The following is a 20,559-nucleotide window of genomic DNA, read 5'->3' on the forward strand; positions in this document are numbered from 1 at the left end:
GGGCATAAGCTAGTTCCCACACAAAAAGAACTCAGTCAAAACTGCATCAATGAAATATTTCATTTTGATTTATTAATTGGATACGATACGCTCTTTCTCTAATTAAAGGATTTACGCCCCATAGCCTCTCTGTTCATTCAGCCGTGTATTTTGTTTCCTAATATTTTTTCTGGCGGAAGCGAAGCCTTTTCGTTTGACGTCAGGCCCATTGTATCAGTCCAATTCTAGAGCAGAACAGACATGCGCGTGACCAGTCACCAGACAAATCGCAGCCTTCTGTTACATTTTCGACGAGACCTTGGGGTTTTCACGAATGAGTTGTATTTAAATATTGTTGAGACGAATTGCAAACAAGTCCTTTTACAGAACCGAAAATGGCCACCGGAATCGTAAATAAAGAGACTTTATGATATAATCTTGGTAACAATACCCGTAATGACACTTATTTATTATGTTACAGCTGTTCTGTGGCTATATCATTTTGCCTGAGAGTTCTCCATAATGTTCTTAAAGGTGTGTGAAGTCTGCTAATCCGCACTTGCACGTGGTGGACTATGGCCAAACTCCTTCTCATTCTGAGAGGAGACCCATGCTCAGGGTCTCCTTTCGGCCATGGTCTACCACGCTGGCCCAGTGTGGATAAGCTGATTTCACACACCTTTGAGAAAATTAAGGGGAACTCTCATGCATGCAGGTTTCAGAATGTTTTCCTTCACCATCGACCATGCGTAAACGCACATAACTCCGAAAAGTTGGAAGTATCGAACCCCAGATCTCCCATCAGCCTCCTAGGTTATCACCAGTTTTTATTTATTTTGGTCATCAACAATTTTCCATATATGTACATTGTACATGTAAGGCAAGTCTACCAATAAAACACAACACAAGCGTACGCGGTACACTTACGAGGTACACTTTATACAATCCTTGAGTAGGTATACTGTGTTGGAACCGAATCTCTAAGGGTGAGATCTATAGAGCGCACTCTCTCACATAAAACTGTCTCGTTTTAACTCAATCTTAAGTTTGAACAAATTCAAAGTGCGCTAGTAGGTAGGTACACCACACCCCTAGTTTTCCTCACGAAAAATAATCAAACACAACCCTAAACATCACATGGAAATATCAAGTGGAAAGACTAAAGTATGAAACCAAAGACATTTTAATATTAACAGTCTGGGACACTACTTTTAAAATTAAACCACACGTGCACTGCCATCATCAAAGCTATATTTTTGCATAATACAACAATAACTACACCTCTCTCGTAACGAGATGTCACAGTCAGATTAACTCCAAATGGCCCATTAGTTTCGGCACAGCAACACCCATACAACCTTCAGACAAAAATATACAAAGAATAATGAACTCTGTGTTCAAAAGCATACAGTTTACTGTCAAGTACAAGTTATACAATAAACTTTCTTGGCTGTACTGTGAACTGTGCTCTTTACTCCGTTATTAGCGCTTACCAGGTTTGACAAGCATACAAAACATGTTTAGCAACTATAAATATAAAATGCTCGAAACACACAAAAACAAATGGGTGGGAATCCCGCATTAGTTGATAAATGACTGTCATGGATGAGATGTTATGTGCTAGATTCTTAAGTTTTATATAAGACTCGTTATTAATCACTTTTGTTGCTATGTTATAGTAACTACTAACTAGACTTCAATGCCATTAAGTCTCTAACTCTTTAACATTATTAATCTTCAAAGAATTAAGTAATTTAATTAACCTCAAATACGTTACGATTTTGAGAACACCTAAATAGTTTGCATAAAAAGTCAATAATAGGCATGCATAGTTTAATATTTTCGATAACTATAGGCCGAAAATCCTGTAAAGTACTTTTAAAATGCTAGAAATGAGCTGGTTTTAAAATGCCGGCAATCTGTAATTCTTTGTTCAAATAAAAACTCTTAAAAGCTCTGTTATTTCGTCAAAGATTAACTGGTACTGAATCTACCACTGATTTAAAAATAGCAAAGAAACTCTATAGTTCTTTTCTTAAGTTTAAAATCTACAAACACTGTTAATCTACACTAAAGTTTGTAAGTTGTGATGTAAGACGTAATCTCCGAAACTATCCATCCGATTTCAAAAACTCTTTCGCTGATAGATAGTTACATTATTCTCGAGTGAATGGCTATAAATTCCATCACACGGTCGAAGTCGCGGGTAAAAGCTAATAATCTATAACTCACTTTAACAAGGGTTTCCTCCGAAATGATAGTTCACTGCAATTATTAAACAAAAATCCGCACTCACTCGAAATGTCAGGCTCTGAGTCAGGGTTGTTGCACCTTTGACGTCGCGTCCATGTTTTGAGGTTAGGTTACATCGGGCGCCTACTCCGTTACCTAATGTTGAGGTTACGTAGTTTTTTGGCGCATGACCGCGTGTATACGTCGAGTAGATCACTCAGGCACTGAGCTCGGCGCTCGCGCACACGGCCTTTGGTTCAATGAAGGCCTGCGTCATGCCGGGAAATACGCTTCTAAACTAATATCGAATTTAATAGTGTCTAACATCTGAACAATACGCCACCGCATACGTCAGTATCGCATTCAATTAATAATGACGTTCACGTAAATACAAAAGTGATTTGTTGTCAATAATTTTCCTATTTTACTATCACGAGACTCAATTAACCGAGTTAGATAATTTCTTCCGTAATAATGGTAATTAATTATTATTATTTTTGATAGTTAAACTTCTGGTTTCAAGCAATTGTAGTTTTGTATTTAAAAACATGTATGTTGAAACTTCATAACAGTCGATCTTTATATCTTTGGTTGAACCGTATCAATGGCAAGTAAGTTGTTTTGTTTATTACGGTGTTAACGATTCTATATCATGGTGTTGACTTTAATAAGATGCTCATAAAATATTAAGTACTACAATAATACCTCGTAGTTCTACAACAATAGTAGTAGTAAAAATAGTAAGTTCTGAGGCTCTAGTATAACTTTATTATTTACTAACGTACCACGTCAGTCCACCATCTTCAGTATGGACATTGTGTCATGTCGGTTAACTTAAAAAATCACTAAGGCCTTGTTTCACTCTGTGTCGCCTTTTGTTCCTAAAAATCCAAAATTTAAAGGTAAAAGAAAACATCGCGAGGAAAGGCATGCCTGAGAATCTACCATAATGTTCTTATAGGTATGACACCATAGACTATGGCCTAAATCTTTCTCATTCTGAGAGGAGATCCGTGCTCAGAATGAGGCCGATGATAGGTTGAAATGATGTTGATGATGATGGTTGAGCGCTATTTAGCGAAAACATCGCCTTACATTTTAAGTTTTCTTTTTTTAAACTTGTTATTTGTGCTTCGTTGTGCAATAAAGTATATACACACATACATACATTGTTTTAATTATATTAAAAGCAAAACCCGTAGGCAGAACTTAAGTTCTTAGTAACTAACAAGGGTCGTGATTGGATTAGATATTCATTATTTCTCATAAGGTAAATATAATTTTTATATGCATTTAATTGTAATGATGAATGTATTAATACTATTGTAATTCTAATAAATGTAATTGTTATTTAATTACTGTTTCAATGAGAATTGAGTTGTAAACGGACACTGGTTATTCCTTTGTAAATTTGATTAATCTATGTCTGACTCATGAAACCCCATAAGGCATTCTATAGAAATGATCTAGGTGGGTTTTAAACAAAATCTGAATAAAAGTAAAATATATAATATCACTATACTTATATAAAAAAGTGTAACTGGACGATTTATTTACATTAAATATATTTTGAAAGTTTTAATCGAAAGAAGCATTGTTATCAGTATAGAACCCAAAACATTTTTTTTAAATTTGGTCTGTCGTCTATCTGCCTGAACACGCTCGACGCTGAAAATCCTTGTTTTACGTGATTTTTTGCATGGGTATAGATAAAGAACTGGAGAGTGACGTTGGCAAAACCAAAGAGTTCCCACGAGATTTAAAAAAAACCTAAATCCACACAGAAGAAGCCGCGGGCGTCATCCAGTGGCTTATAATTGATAAAAATAAACGTCATAAATATTAAAAAACAGATTCAATTTAATTAAAAAATGCGTAGTACCTTAAAGACTTTGATAAAGCTGATAAATATTCTACCTTGAGTTTAATAACTATTAATGAAACAATTATGAAATTGATATTATCTCTGTAAAAACAACGATGTAATAGTAATAATTAATATTACCACATAATATTACTATCACAAATACCAATCGACTGAAACCAATCTGACCAAATCTAATGCAATAAAACCCAAGTCTAAAAAGCAAGACTAATAATTATTATTCTGGACGCGGTACAATTGGTCAGAAAACTATGACGTCGCATGTCTTCACTTCATTCATACTCTAATAAGTATATGACACTAACTACCTAACACACACATACAAAACATCACACACTAGTGCTTATAAATAGTGACGTGAAACACGTGGGAAAACTTTAGGTCGTGATATTAATGTTTACGTACACCCACAGCAACGTACTAGTACTAAACACATTAAATAAACTAAAATATACCTTAAATCAATTATGTTAAGCTTCATATTTGTATGTATATTTTCATCTCATATGTAATTGTTGATAACCGTACATCTTTATTTATCTTCTTAGAATTTACATGTGTATGTAATACCTAGTTAGCATCACGGTAAAACATCTACTTTGTACATTGACATAAAAAGGGATTTTATTACTTATGTTGGTTTTTCTTATACTGGCTAATTTCCCCGTGGAAAAGACATCAACGAGTGCAAGTGTCCTCGAAAAGTTTTGAGTAAATTTTTTTCTGCATGACAATAATAACAATTTGTTTCTTGTATATAGGTTTTTTTTTAAACAACTTTAATTAATAGTAATATTTAAGTACATTTTTGTATATATATATAATCCATAAAACGCTTCCTCCCGTCAATCGTGAAACTAAAATCTTAAAAATAGTTAAAATTAATTTCATTTCCATGACACTAGTTTGTTTCTTAGTAGGTACAGATAAGTTCTTCATTTATATCATTTTTGAAAAAAAAACATATTAATTATTGTAAGTTTGATTCAATTATGATTAAAATTTAAAATATTTAAAACCGCTTAGCATCCGTGTGATTTTCTACGAAATTAACACAACATTCAGAGCTTTTAGTCGTAGCATACTATGCCATAACCCAGTCACGTGCGGAGTAGAAAATAATATGTAAATATTCATTTCATTTCATCAGTATCATATTATTACGATGCGAGAAGGCTCGATTCAACGAAGGGCGTAATGCAGGATTACGATCTTATATAAAGATAATAATATTGGCACGCAGTTTGAATTTATTTATGGACCAGCTAATGCCTGGTATGCGTTGCAATGTATCTTTTTTTTTAAATTTGTGTGAAGGAATCGCGCCCGTAGGTTGTATGATAATTATGTCAAAAACCTGTCCGTGAATACCAATAATAACAGTACATAGTTTCATCGAAATCGGATTAAAGGTATAGTAAAGAAAAACGGATGAACAAAAAAAAACCTAGATTTGTTTTTATATAAAGATAAGCGAATACACTCACAAACGTGAACCTTCGTGAACGTGTCAAACTTCATGTCAAAAATACGATTTTAGTCCTTATTTTAAATGTAATCCGTACTTTTGACATTACAGACACAACCCATGGAGTTAAAATGGCGCGTGAGGAGTCATTTTGTACGGACTATACTTATCTATACTACCTACTTACTAAACACTAGCTGATGCCCATTACTTAGTCCGCTAGATACAGGTTTTTAAAAATCCCGTGGGATCTTTCCGATTTTCCGGGATAGTAAAAAGATGAAAAATAAATGTCACTTCCCAGGACTTAAAACATACCTATTCATATAAAAAATAATATCGATCCGTTGCTCCGCTGTAGCGTGAATGAAGGACAGACCAATAAATCAACAAAGTCATAGACCATAGTTCACTGTATATTTAAATATTTTTAATGTAGTATCAAAGTCGCGGAAATAAATTATGTCACCTGTATGTCACTCAATATATTCCATTGTCCATTGCATTATGTAATTGGAATTACCAACTGAGTAACGCATAATAAACGGCTACTATAACCATTCATAAAAACTAACTCCCACTTCACTCCACACTAAGAACTAAGTGAACAAATGTCACAACTAACAAATAAGTAAAGGTTATCATTTATTAATAGTTCCGAACACTTAGACTGTCGATAAAATTAGAACCACGCCCATGTTGCTGGCAAAAAACGGCTAAAAATACACTAGGTATACTTTTTTGTGCATGAGATAAAATAAATTCAGCTGTTCTTTTTGCAAGACTGCCCAGAAAAGGAGAGCTATGTTTTCAGGGTGCATGTATGTATGTATGTTAGTTTCTTTATTCCACTTCTATATACCCGAACATATTTGGTTGTATGGGGTGTTGTTAAAATCCTTACATCATCCCAAGTGACACGATTATTATATTTTTAATTCAATATGGCGGCTGTATGGCGTCATTTTTAAATGTGAATATATATTTTTTACTTTTTAGTTCATTTTTGGCAGGGTAGTCGTGTTTTTTATATTTTTTTAAATTATTATTAGCTTGTTGCAGACATTTTGCGTAGCGAGTGAATGTGGCCCTACGTAGGTACATATTATAGATAACAATAATTTACTATCGATAATGTTTTTTTTGTCTACGGCTTGGGATCTGATTGCAGTCTCCATGAGCTCTATTTTTTTATGTCAATAATAGTTAGATTATGTGAAAAATAAATTAAATTTGACGTCATAGATAAATCAGGCCCCTGGTTGTGATTTATGTAGTACTTACTTATGCGTCAAAACGCACGTGCAAATTTCTTTAAAAATGTATTATTCGACTTAACTCTACTAAAAAGCGTGCACCTTTCATGATAAGTTACTTGAATAAAATTACCTAATAATAATTTATTAATATTAATTGTTTACTCTTGCATATTTTTATTGGGTCCTATAAATAAAATATAAATCTGTATACCTGATAAAATTCTATTGCGCATCTTTTGCAACCCCAAACTAACACCATATTCACAGTTTACTGGCAAGAATTAACAAACAAAAAATAATATGATAAAACATTAATATAGACGCAAAACATAGAATAATTACATTGACATAATATATTATTACAACACATCTGACGACATACAAGTTTAATTGAACGTTTATGAATTCGAATTTTTTATTTACTATCACAATTTATTCTGAAGAGTTTATCTTTAAAGTTATCTTGGGAACAAAGTGCAGAGTTTGCCGATAAGATATCACACACTGTGCGTCACTATTTCTTTATAACTGACGATACGACACGACATTGAGAGCTAATGCACTGTACATGCCCCCTTTTTTAGGGATTCGTAGTAAAACTAAGAACCCCTATAGTTTCGTCCAGTTATTAATTTAAAAATAAATTATTATAAAATCTGTCTGTCAATTATTTTAAAAATAAATTACTATAAAATCAAAATTAAGCTAAAAAAATATTTTTTCAGAGTGGGAGTTCTCAACTTACTAATATTTTGGCCTGTCTGAGTGGTCTTTATTCTCCTAAAAATCTCTTATCCTTCAAAACTTATTGGAAACTTACTCAGTGTTTAGTAACTAAATTTTGTTATCACAGACTAGTAGGTCTACAGTTCGCACTGACAATCTAGTAATATATAATCAACATTTTTATTATTTGATTTTATTATTAAACTCGTGACGGTTACGGTTTCACGACAAATTCACTAGCAATAATCACGATATTATCAGAATAAATTATGCAAAACACAGTTTATAAATAAAATCGTCAGTAATTAATTATTGTTGCATTAAGTACATTCGAACTTTTATGATTATTTTTAAGTGCACGTAAAATATTTTCCAAATTAAGTTTCGCAAACAAAGTTTAACCGATTTTTTTCTAAAAAGGAGAAGGTTCTCAAGTCGTTACCTGAATAAATCGTATCGTAGTCATTTTATATTCAGACACGTCCGAGGAAACAATGTAATGAAACAAACAATATTTGACGTCGATTAGTCGTCTTGTTGCCACAATGGACTTGCTTTTTCAAAAATAATCTATAGGTAGGTATCTAAATATGTATATGTTTAGCAAAGAAAAAGCTGACTGACTGACTGATCTATCAACGCACAACTCAATTTTCTGGATGGAACGGGCTGAGGCATGCAAATAGCTATGACCAAAGATGATTTGTTTAATATATCATCTTTGCTATGACGTAGACATCCACTAAGAAAGGGTTTTTGAAAACTCAACTCCAAGCGGGTATAATTCATAATAAGCTTCCAGAAGACATTAGAGATGTCACTCAACAAGTTCAAAGTTTTCTCAAAACGTAAACTTGTTGATAAATCTTATTACAATTAAAGGAAATTTATATAAATAAATATTATACAAATCCAACAACTGACAATCAAAAAGTGTAAATTCTATTTTGTGTGTGTGTGTCGGCGCGCGTGCGTGTGTGTGTGTGTACGATTAAAAACCCTTTATCCACTCGGATGAAATCGCGGGTATCATCCAGTGTAATATAAATACATCACATGCATGAACCTGTGAACTTCATGTGATATAAAAATTAACATTTTATTTTTTGCCGCATGTTGATTTTCGTTCGATTTTTGAAAAGGCCAATCGTTATGACCTTTTAACTTTAAAATATTTAGATGGAACTTTTGATAAATCGAATAACTCAAGATATCGATATGTTATCAATAAAAATTAAATAACATTATTTTTATTAAGTAGGTAATTTATAAATATTAAAATTGTTATTTAAATATCGTGATAATAGTTTAGGTGCTACTTATAGTATAACATCCATACTAATATTATTAATGCGAAAGTGTGGCTGTCTGTCTGTCTGCTAACTTTTCACGGTCCAAAAGTTTAACCAATTTTGATGAAAATTAGTACGTAGTTAGCTTACATCCCAGGGAAGGACATAGGCTACTTTTCATCCCGGAAAATCAGAAAATTCCCAAATAACTAAATCTACGCGGACGAAGTCGCGGACATCATCTAGTGACTTATATATTTCTAAGTCCCAAGTTGCTGGAATGGCAACCTCGCACCGGAAGTCGCAATGTTGGAAGACCTCCACTAAGTGGACGGACGACATCAGACGAGTTGCAGAGAGCCGCTGGATTCAGGCGGCGCAAGACCGTGGCGTGTGGAAGTCCCTACAAGAGACCTATGTCCAGCTGTGGACGTCTATCGGTTGATGATGATTATGATGACACTTTTGTCAGTTTCACGCTACCAAAGTCGCATATAACTGCCAGTTATTTGTCAAATACTATATTTTTAGGGTTCCGTACCTCAAAAGGGAAAACGGAACCCTTATAGGATCACTTTGTTGTCTGTCTGTCGGTCTGTCAAGAAACCTACAGGGTACTTCCCGTTGACCTAGAATCCTGAAATTTGGCAGGTAGGTGTCCCCGAATGTCAGATATAAGACCTATATCTGACATTCGGGGAAAAATCTGAAAACCGTGAATTTGTGGTTACATCGCACAAAAAAAATTGTCATGAACTAATAATTAGTATTTTCAATTTTGAAGTAAGATAACTATATCAAGTGGGGTATCATATAAAAGGTCTTTATTTGTACATTCTAAAACAGTTTTTTGTTTATTTTTATGCATCATCGTTTTTGAATCATCGTGCAAAATGTCGAAAAAATAGGACTGTAGTACGGACCCTCGTTGCGCGAGCCTGACTCGCACTTGGCTGGTCTTTAAACCAATACAAATGCAAGTGTACAAATAAGTAAACTTTGTATTTCCCTATGTATGATGCATAATAACATAGTGTAATAAATAGCAATGGACTGCAATAAGTATCTCGGACATGTAGTAACCGACAGCCTGAGGGACGACAGTGACATGGAACGTGAGCGCCGGGCTCTGTCGGTCCGAGGCAATATGTTGGCCCGCAGATTTGCGCGATGTACTGGACAGGTAAAGCTGACCTTATTTAGGGCTTACTGCCAGTCATTCTATACGTGCAGTCTGTGGACGAACTACACGCAGCGGACCTACAGTGCCCTGCGCGTCCAATACAACAATGTGCTGAGGGCGGTGTTGAGAAAGCCTCGCCACTGCAGTGCGTCGGCAATGTTTGCGGATGCTCGCGTGGATGATTTCTACGCGATCATGCGCAAGCGTGCCGCGTCCATGATGAGCAGGCTGTTGAGGAGTACCAACACTCTTCTCAGCGCATTGTCCACGAAATTGGATAGCCCTCTCTGGAGGTGCTGGAGTGGTGCGCACATAGGTGCAAAGAGACCCCCGCGGGCATTATAAATAGGATTAGTTTTAATTTTAGTAGAATTAGTTGTTAAGTTAAGTTTAAGCTAGTAATAAGTAAGTACTAACATAGGTTAAGGAATTGTTTCTGTACTAACACACAATTATGGGTGTACTTATGCCTGCAATAAAAGTTTATTTATTTATTTAATAAAGAATGATATCAACCAATGTCTTATAATGAGGAAGATAACGTCCACGCTCCACGTGTATCTCTTATCACTTTCTTATTAGAAAACTCCACTAACTTGTGGAATTCATCGATCCATTCAATGTGATGCAAAACATGCAGTACAAAACGTCATAAAAATTACTAAGTACGTAAAATTTTTAGGTGCGGTTGAAGTGAACTTAAAACACACGTCTGATTACATGTGTTTTTATGAATCTGCAAAAGGTTTTTATTAATAAACTAGCTTATACTCGCGACTTCGTCCGCGTGGACTATACAAATTTCAAACCCCTATTTCACTCCCTTAGGGGTTGAATTTTCAAAAATCCTTTCTTAGTGAATGCCTACGTCATAATAGCTAGCTGCATTCCAAATTTCAGCCCGTCTAGTAGCTTGAGCTGTGCGTTGATAGATCAGTCAGTCAGTCACCTTTTCCTTTTATATATTTAGGTAAAAATACCTACAGCTTGTAATCTAGGGCACTAACTACTTGGTACCACCTCAATAACAGATGGCGGCCACGAAAAGGCCGTCTGTTTGAGGGTGGTCGTCAAACAGATGGCCATTTTCCGAAAAAAAAATTGCTAAAAGCAATCTCTCATGTCGCGCCTAAAGTAATTTATAGGCTACGGAATTCAATCAGACGGTTCTCTTCATAAAAGGTCTCTGACGTGTCTGTTAAACAAATTCAATTTGCAGTTATCTAAAAATCAACTCATAACAATAGTTAACAATCCCTAATTATTATATTCAACTATTGTTAAGCATTTTAGTATTAATTATGTAGCTTATTCGAGCGTGCTACGGGCGCCAAAGCTCTGTCCTTTAGATGAAAACCGGTCTTCAAGGCCTCTGGTTTTCCCACTCAAAGCAAAATGGCGACTTATACGAGAACATATTAACATAAGTTGTTGATCGTAACACACAACAAACAATAATATACACTGTTATCTACGTGCAAAGGGTCATATTTGCATGCATTTGGCTTTACATAAGTAATTTATATTAAATCGATCGAAGTGAGACTTAAAATTTTCAACCTAATTTTAGGCATTATTTCGTCGCTTTAGAAACGATTTTAAAATGTGTATTTTTGAAATTGTTTTGTTTCAACTTAGCAACAAGTTTTTTCATCAATATGTAGATAAGCATACCTACCTAATATAGGTAGGTATTTGGAATATTTTATATTAGGTACAGGGCCGAGTTTTTTTGATTAATTCAAAGATATCTGTCTTAATTTAATTCTTGAGTTATTAATCTACAATTAAATAAGTAGAATATTTATAAGTTATAGACTAACTAACTGAGACTAACTTGTTTGCAATCTCGTTGGACTAATTAAAAAAAAAAGGAAAAAGGTACAGGTCTCATAAGAAAGCTCAGAATCACTCAGCGGGCAATGAAGAGAGCTATGCTTGGAGTTTCTCTACGTGATCACATCAGAAATGATGAGATCGGTAATGTAACCGACATAGCTCAACGGGTTGCGAATGGCAATGGGTAGGGCGCATAGTTCGAAAACCGATAGACGTTGGGTCTCAAGGTGCTGGAATGGCGACTTCGCACCGAAGACTCCCCACTAGGTGTGCCGACCACATCAAACTAGTCGCAGGGAACCGCTGGATTCAAGTAGCTCAAGACTGTGGCGTGTGGACTTCTTTACAAGAGACTTTTGTCCAGCATTGGATGTCAACTGGTTGATGATTATGACAAAGGTACTTATTAAATATTATAAAGCTACTATAATCATAGTAGGTAGGTAAATAAGACAAAGGAATTACAAGCTTAGGTACGCAGCGTAACGAGATCAGTTAGCCCACAAGGTTACATATTATGCAAATGGCCAGCCTGTGACGCAATGTTTCCTTTCACCGTCGCCATTGGGCACAATATTATACACAATCGGTCCGATCTATTATAAAATCGTGTTCGAGTGTTTGTGTGACGGCTGACGATTAATTGTTGCAGTGTCTTTAACATTATTAATTGTGTTTTAAGTGCTTTTGAAGGCTGTACCTTTGCCTAAATATGCGTATGATATGGTATGATCTCTATATTATATAAAAATGAATCGCTGAATGTGTTGCTGATCGCAAATCTCGAGAACAGCTGAACCGATTTCGCTAATTATTTATTTATAATATTCCTTGAAGCACGAGAATGGTTCTTACGAAGAGAAAAAATTTAAAAATTGCCTGAAAAATAATCGACTGTTAGGCGATACGAAGTTCGCCGGGTCAGCTAGTTACTTATAAAAGTACCTACTACTTAGTAGAGGAAATTAGGTATCTTAAGTTTACTTGTGAAATTATTTCATCGAATCAAATTAAGATTACAATAAATAAGTAGGTACCTACTTATTATAATTTATGATAGATAAATAATAATTTGGGTTTAGATAAATTATTATGGTAGCTACAAAAAGATGCAAAAGTATAATATATTAATAACAATTCAAAAGCAAATCACTATGTATAGGAACACCTGTTTTTCTTTTATCGTCTAATAATTCTACCCAGACTTCGATAGAATTCCGCTATTATACAACTGGTTAGCTTAATATAATAATGTAGATATATACATGACATTTAGAGCAGTCAAGCAAGTACAATATGTACCTATAACAAAACATAACACGTCTAATGATCTACATCATTATTAACCAGCGATTTCTTACGCGTGGATTTAGGTTTTTCAAAAATCTCGCAGGATCTCTTAGATTTTCTAGGTAATTTTTTTTTATAAGCGTCTCCAGTTAACAAGTCTTTGCGTGGCAAGATGAAATGGTAACAGACAGGCAGATATAGTTTCTATATACTATATTTTTAAATTATACTAAGTAGATATACTATAAAATTAGAATGCCTTTTATATTTTCAACTTATAGTTAGTTCTTATATCTTACTAGAAAATCCTATTATTAAATAAAAGTTCTTAATCGCTGCTCTGTGGTAGAACAGCGAGAATATTTGCTTGACTCATAACTTAAGTGGGGCTAGTCAAAAGTGTTCGCAACAAATAAAATCTCATTTTCCTTTTAGCCTCGGAGGCTTTCGCAAAAGTGAATCAGTATTCGAAGATCGCAGATGCGAAAGTCTTATTTGAATGGGCGAGGCGTTGCAAGTACCGTTAGGAAATGTTTTACAATTTTAACTGTTTTAAACACCAGTAGGTAAAATATAATTTTATGTTATTTTAGTACATTTACAAGGTAAAAATCAATTAAACATTGGTACAAAAGGTGATCAATTATTTGTATTTTAGGCGAGCGAATATTTTACTAATTTTACCGCATTATTATAGTAACTCAACAAAGTATAGAATCTGTTTGAAGTATGTAGTAATCTACAGAGATAATTTGTGTTTTTATTGTACATATTTAGTAACTTATAACTGACATCACATAATTGTAAATAATTACTGTAAAAATCGTGAAAAGGGAGGCTAATTCTTTACACAAAATAATCCAGTCAGACGCCATCGACAGAAGTCACCAGAAGGGGCAGTTTTATTTTAGGAGTAAATTAAAAATAATAGGTCAATTTTTTTACGATATTATGAGAGCTTATGCAAATACAAAACGTCTCTTAAAGCGAACGTTAACTTAAGTTTCCCATTAGTCGTATCTCAAGAAAAAACAAACAAAACGAGCAATTTCTTCGGTGTCGTAAGAGAGTAGTCAAAGAGAATGGGGCGATTGTCTTCGGCCAAGTTTTCACTTGACTCTATCGGGGTCGAGGACGCGGCTTCTGTTTCTGTTACGTGATCAGACACGCTGATGTCCGAATATGTGACTCATTATGAAGTTTGACGTCAAACTAACATATTGCAAAACTTTACCTATGGTCATGACGACTGAGACATACTGATGGCTGAGTTTAATGTGGAAGAACATCAATCTCAGACCAGGGTGCGTTTGGAACCCTCGTTTTTTTATTCAGATACAAATTAGCCCTTGACTGCAATCTCACTTGGTGGTAAGTGGTGATGCAGTCTAAGGTGGAAGCGGGCTAACCCCCTTTGGTTTCTACGCGGCATCTTACCGGAACGCAAATCGCTTGGCGGCACGGCTTTGCCGGTAAGGTGGGAACTAGCTACCATTTATTTATTTTTAAAATAATAAATGTTTTTTGTAAATTTAGATTTAAGTTTTTAATTTAATAGAATTGTCTGTTCTTATTATACCTTCCAAATAAATAAATTAAACCTTAAAATAAAAAATAAAAATTTAGACCTCCATAATATATTTAATCATTTGGTCCATTGAAGTCAGATGACTTACAGTACAAAAAAGTTTGAGTAATTAAAAAGGTAAATTACTGTGTAAGTAAGTAATGCCCACATAACTCAACGAGTGTCAAGAACTCCATGGGAAAATATCTGAACTAGAACTCTAGTTGTTTTTAATAGCGGGAAAATATTTAAAACTCTTTTACTGAGAGCTATTTTTAAATTGTCTTATTTTACTTGGTAGCTGTTTATTTTTTTATGGACTTTATTTTTAAACTAGCTGCCCTAGCGAACTTCGTTCCGCCTAACAGTCGATTCAATTTTTTTTTCTCCTTAAGAACCATCCTCGTACTTCAAGGAATATTATAAAAAAAGAATTAGCGAAATTGGTTCAGCTGTTCTTGAGATTTGCGATGAGCAACACATTTAGTGATTAATTTTTATATTATAGAAGAAGATAGGTGAATACACAGGATGGAAGGTTCTTTAAGGATCCATACGAGACCCTAAACAAGTTTTGATATATATTTCTTCAATATATTCTATGTATCTTCTATAATATTAACATAAATTTACAATGTACTGGAGGGAGATCGCACGAGCAGCAGTGAAGAATTCATAGCCACGACCACTCTGTCAATAGTGAACGATTGAGAAGAAGACCCAGCACACTATCAACTCTTTTATTTCAATACCTACCTACCTAGATTATAAAATATATAATCTTTTTTGAATTTCTTGCATATTTATTCACGTTCAATGATTAATTTAATTACATATTAGTAATAACTAACCAATTACAGAGAAAACAATGTTAAATATATCCACTGAATTAACGATACTGCATTTTAAAGCTTTTTAAAATATAATATTCATATAAATAAAACAGCAATAAAATATTATCACTTAGACATATAGAAACGTGTTCGTATGAAAAACTTGTTATTATTCCACTATACTTGTAAAATTAAAAGAAAAAAGTGCTTTATTGTGTTATAACATGGTTGACATTTGCTTGTTTTTTTTTGTTTAAAACTAGTATGAAAAACAGCTTGAGATGTGACCTTCAGGTTTGCTTCCGAGTTGTTCAGAGTATGCGCAAACTTGCATAAAAGTTGGTAAAAAAGGTACATGTCTTGATATCAAATTAATAGGTCCAACGTTCAAATTTAGTAACTAGCAACTGCCTGTTTCTTCGCTCGACGAAAATATACATACTCTTTATTTACTATCCCGGGAAGTTATAAAAGATCTTGTTCTTGTCTACATTATAAGCTCTGTTCCACATTTCAGCTTTCTGGGTCCAAGGATTTAAGCTGGATGCTGATGAGTTAGTGTCAGTGAATCAGAATTTTTTTTACTAGGTTAATTTACTAGAATAAGTACTCTTATTATAAATGCGAAAGTGTGTTTGTTTGTTGGTTTATTGGTTTGTTGGTTTGTCCTTCAATTACGCAACGGCAACGGTGCAACGGATTGACGTGATTTTTTGCATGGGTATAGATAAAGACCTGAAGAGTGACATAGGCTACTTTTTATCCCGGAAAATCAAAGAGTTCCCACGGGATTTTTAATAACCTAATTCCACGCGGACGAAGTCGCAGGCATCAGCTAGTATAGAAATAATTAAGATTGCTAAGTTTGTCTTTTCTTCTCTTATTCTTACCTACTTCAACTAAGAGTCATAAAAGTATACGACAAAATGTTTAAATATCTATTTACATTCTCGACTAACCTCGATACATTTTGTCTTAATTTTATCTTTGGTGTACGCATTTTCTTCAGCTCAAGCTTTTTTTGCAGAACTTTTAATGGTACTTTAATTTGATTGCTGAACTTTTTGGTTTTTGCTCATTAATTATTCATTTTTGACCTTATTGAACGTAGACCTTATAAATGTTCAATAGGACTTATTTTGTTTTGGTTCTTTATTCTGACGATAAAAGTACAAACTACGAACGTAGGTATCACAAATACCTACCTGTTAAGTTTATTTTTAACTTAGTCATTATAAAATAAGGTAATTTGGTGTGAAGACCTTGGGGCCGTGGGGCCCGGGGGCTTGAGCTCTTTTTGAGAAAATTTAGAAAAGGGTTATCGAGTCAACCGGGGACCCGAGAGCTGGCAGCTACCTGGGTCAAAGAATTAGTTTTGGCCATTCAAAGGGGTAATGCTGCCAGCATCTTGGGTACAATGCATCGCTGCGGTCGTCTCGATGAGGTTTTAAATTTAGTTTAATTTATTTTAGTTTTAATTTAATGCTGTTTATTTTTACTTTAAAAAAATTAAAGTCTATTCATGAACAAACAAAAAAATAAAAGGTAATTCGATTATAAATGAAAATCCACTCCAAAAACAAAAACACGTTTTTATCATTAGAATCACTATTACTTACCTATATTATACATGTGCGAAAGTGTCTTTGTTTATTGGTTTGTCCTTCAATTACGCCACAACAGTGCATCGAACGGATCAACGTGATTTTTTGCATGGGTAAGGACGGAGAGTAACATAGGTAGGTAGGTACCGACTTAGGGTACTGTTCCCGCGTTCCCACGGAATTTTCAAACCCAAATCCTCGCGGTCGAAGCACGGGCATCAGCTAGTGGCTTGAGCCAGTGGATTTTATTTTTAATTGTTATCTATTCTGTTGACACTATCTATAATTCTCTGAAATTACCAATACCTACGGTAAATATTAGAGATAAATTAGATATAATATTTATTATATTTGATAAACTTTATACCATAGGCCTGTGGTTATGTGTAATGACAATGGCAATATCATAAACAAATTGATAAACTGAATACAAGGATTTGATAAGACGTTGATGTCTTAAGTTGATAATAGGTAAGTATATTACGTTTTCCCTGATAAGTTAAATTTTAGGGCACGGAACCCTAAAAACCGGGACAGACGGTGTCCCATCCCCACTTGGCGGGGTCGGTTCGGTTCGATCTCGGACATGCATATTATATGTAACTTTTAAGAGTTATGTGCGTTTTATGCAATTAAAATAAATCGAGAGGAAACCTACAATATCTACCTACTAATTTACAATAACCTACTTACCACCCTAAGCACCCTAAGCAGTGATAGCCTAGTGGTTAGGACGTCCGCCTTCTAATCGGAGGTCGGGGGTTCGATCCCGGGTACGCACCTCTAACTTTTCGGAATTATGTGCTTTTTAATTAATTAAATATCACTTGCTTCAACGGCGAAGGAAAACATCGTGAGGAAACCTGCATGCCTGAGAGTTCTCCATAATGTTATCAAAGGTGTGTGAAGTCTACCAATCCGCACATGGCCAGTGTGGTAGACTATGGCCAAAACCCTTCTCTTGTTCCCTCTTCTCTTCTCTGAGAGGAGACCCGCGCTCTGTAGTGAGCCGGTGATGGGTTGATCATGATGATGATGATGACTTACCACCCTTATATCACAATGTACTTACTCGTACGTACCTACTACCTATGTGAATAATTTATCGCATACCATGTGCAACTAATTCAATTACCGTGCACAGAATATTGACCCTGTGATGAGTGATTTATTGATGTCTAGCTTTTATCTCTCAACATAGACTTGGGACTTGTTTACTACATTGGAAAATATCTGTTAGAAATTCCAAGAATTTCTAAACACACAATATTCACTACTCTGTTGTACACAAACTCTAAACAAATCTAAAACAGCATGTCTTTCTATTGCTATCCATTTCATAATGTTGCTTGCGGAAAAGGATAGCACTAGATTTAGACCTGTTAATTTAGTTTAGTTTAGAGATTGTATACAAGAGAATCGGCACCACTATTTTTTTTATATTTTTTTTTATTCAGATACAAGTTAGCCCTTGACTGCAATCTCACCTGGTGGTAAGTGATGATGCAGTCTAAGATGATAGCGGGCTAACCTGGAAGGGGTATGGCAGTTTTTATTAAACCCATACCCCTTTGGTTTCTACACGGCATCGTACCGGAACGCTAAATCGCTTGGCGGCACGGCTTTGCCGGTTACTATACAACTACACTATACAAAAAATGTGTAATAGGTACCTACTAGATAGATAATGGCCGGCATGCGTTGCAATGCGACTCACACGCCACCTGTTGTGCCGTGTACGTCGATGGTACTATGTCAGAAGCCTTTACGCAAGTGTCAATAACAACAGAACAAAGTTTCAAAACAATCGGATGACCGATGCGCGGACGCATAGGTAATAACGAGCAGACAGACAAACATACCTACCTAACTACCTACTAAAAAATTCCTCAAGAGGATTTGTGTGAAAACTGAAGTGATTCATATCTAAAAATAAAGAATGTTATTGAAAAAATGTTATCGAGATCTTCGTAGATTTTAGACTGATTTTACCTTTACACAGCCCATCCACGGTTTTGAAGAAAAGTGCTTCTCTGTCCACTTTTACTCTTTTTTAGGGTTCCGTACCTCAAAAGGAAAAACGGAACCCTTATAGGATCACTTTGTTGTCTGTCTGTCTGTCAAGAAACCTACAGGGTACTTCCCGTTGACCTGGAATCATGAAATTTGGCAGGTAGGTAGATCTTAGAGCTGACATTTGGGGAAAAATCTGAAAACCGTGAATTTAGGGTTAGATCACACAAAAAAAATTAGATTGTGGTCATGAACTAATAATTAGTATTTTCAACTTTCGAAGTGAGTGACTATATCAAGTGGGTTATCATATGAAAGGTTTTCACCTGTACATTCTAAAACAGATTTTTATTTATTTTTATGCATCATAGTTTTTGAATTATCGTGCAAAATGTCGAAAAAATACGACTGTAGTACGGAACCCTCATTGCGCGAGCCTGACTCGCACTTGGCCGGTTTTTTCTCTTTATTTTTTGGTACAAATAAAAATAAATAAAACAAAATTGGTACGGAGATGGTTTGCATCATTTTATCCCGCAAAAATTAGATATTTTTACAACGAGATTTTAAGACCATGGCACGAACATCGAATAGTTTTTTTTTTTTAATGAATATTAGCCATGTTAAATGACTAATATTCCCCTTTCCTCTCCAACTAAGCGTCAGGCTTGTGCTAGGAGTAGGTACGACAATAGTGCAACGGGCGGGGTTTGAACCGTCGACTCACTCCTTTACCGGTTGAGCTATTGAGGCTCGATAATTCTATACTTCAAGTAGGTATCTATCTCTTTGTTCGAGAAAGCGTTAATAAAGGCATAACGTAAATGTAGGTACTAATGATTGGGTGCATGTGTGCGTGCATCCACACATCTCGGCTTGCAAGGCCGTTGCTAGATTTTTTAATAGAGATAGCGAGCAAACGAGCAAGCGGGTCACCTGATGTTAAGTGATTACCACCTCCCATGAACATTTGCAGCACCAGAGGAACTGCCGATGCGTTACCGTTCAGGAATTTGTTGGTCCGCCCCTTGAATAACCCCATGTTGTAATCTAGTGGGAACACCGCCGATAGGAGTTGAGACTTATGGACTATGGTCCAACATCCCACTGCCGGCCGCCAGACTTTCCTTATTTTCTGGGAAATAAAATGGGTGGGATAGAGTAGTGCTGGTGTGTAAGTACTTTTAATGTACGCATATTTGCTAGCTTGTCCTACCTCGGGCCTGTTAGCAGTGGCGTGCACAGGGTTTGAAGCCAGGGTAGGCATTAGTTAGGTAGGAACCTGTTTAATGACAGGTCATAATGAAAAATATGCATTGAGCTATTACATCTGGGGTAAGCAGTGCATTTATGCCTCTATGACCTGCACGACACTGCCTGTTAGATATC

General features: G+C 35.1%; 1 protein-coding gene across 5 annotated transcripts in view; it reads right to left on the reverse strand.

Annotated features, from left to right (window-relative positions):
• Nucleotides 1-20,559, reverse strand: part of Ets98B (DNA-binding protein Ets98B) — a 47,990-nt gene that overhangs the window by 24,864 nt on the left and 2,567 nt on the right. Inside the window, exon 1 of one of the 5 annotated variants that reach the window (XM_069499294.1) lies at nucleotides 7,035-7,136. The exons of 2 other annotated variants lie outside the window; for them this stretch is intronic. In XM_069499294.1, the coding sequence (XP_069355395.1) occupies nucleotides 7,035-7,082 (48 nt within the window). In that variant the 5' untranslated portion in view covers nucleotides 7,083-7,136. Of the gene's footprint in view, nucleotides 1-2,211; nucleotides 2,513-7,034; nucleotides 7,137-20,559 lie in introns of those variants that run through there. 2 more of the 5 variants (XM_034969263.2, XM_034969262.2) reach the window with 2 other exon arrangements.

Source organism: Maniola hyperantus, chromosome 6 (assembly GCF_902806685.2).
Source record: "Maniola hyperantus chromosome 6, iAphHyp1.2, whole genome shotgun sequence".
In the NCBI taxonomy this organism is placed as follows: domain Eukaryota; kingdom Metazoa; phylum Arthropoda; class Insecta; order Lepidoptera; family Nymphalidae; genus Maniola; species Maniola hyperantus.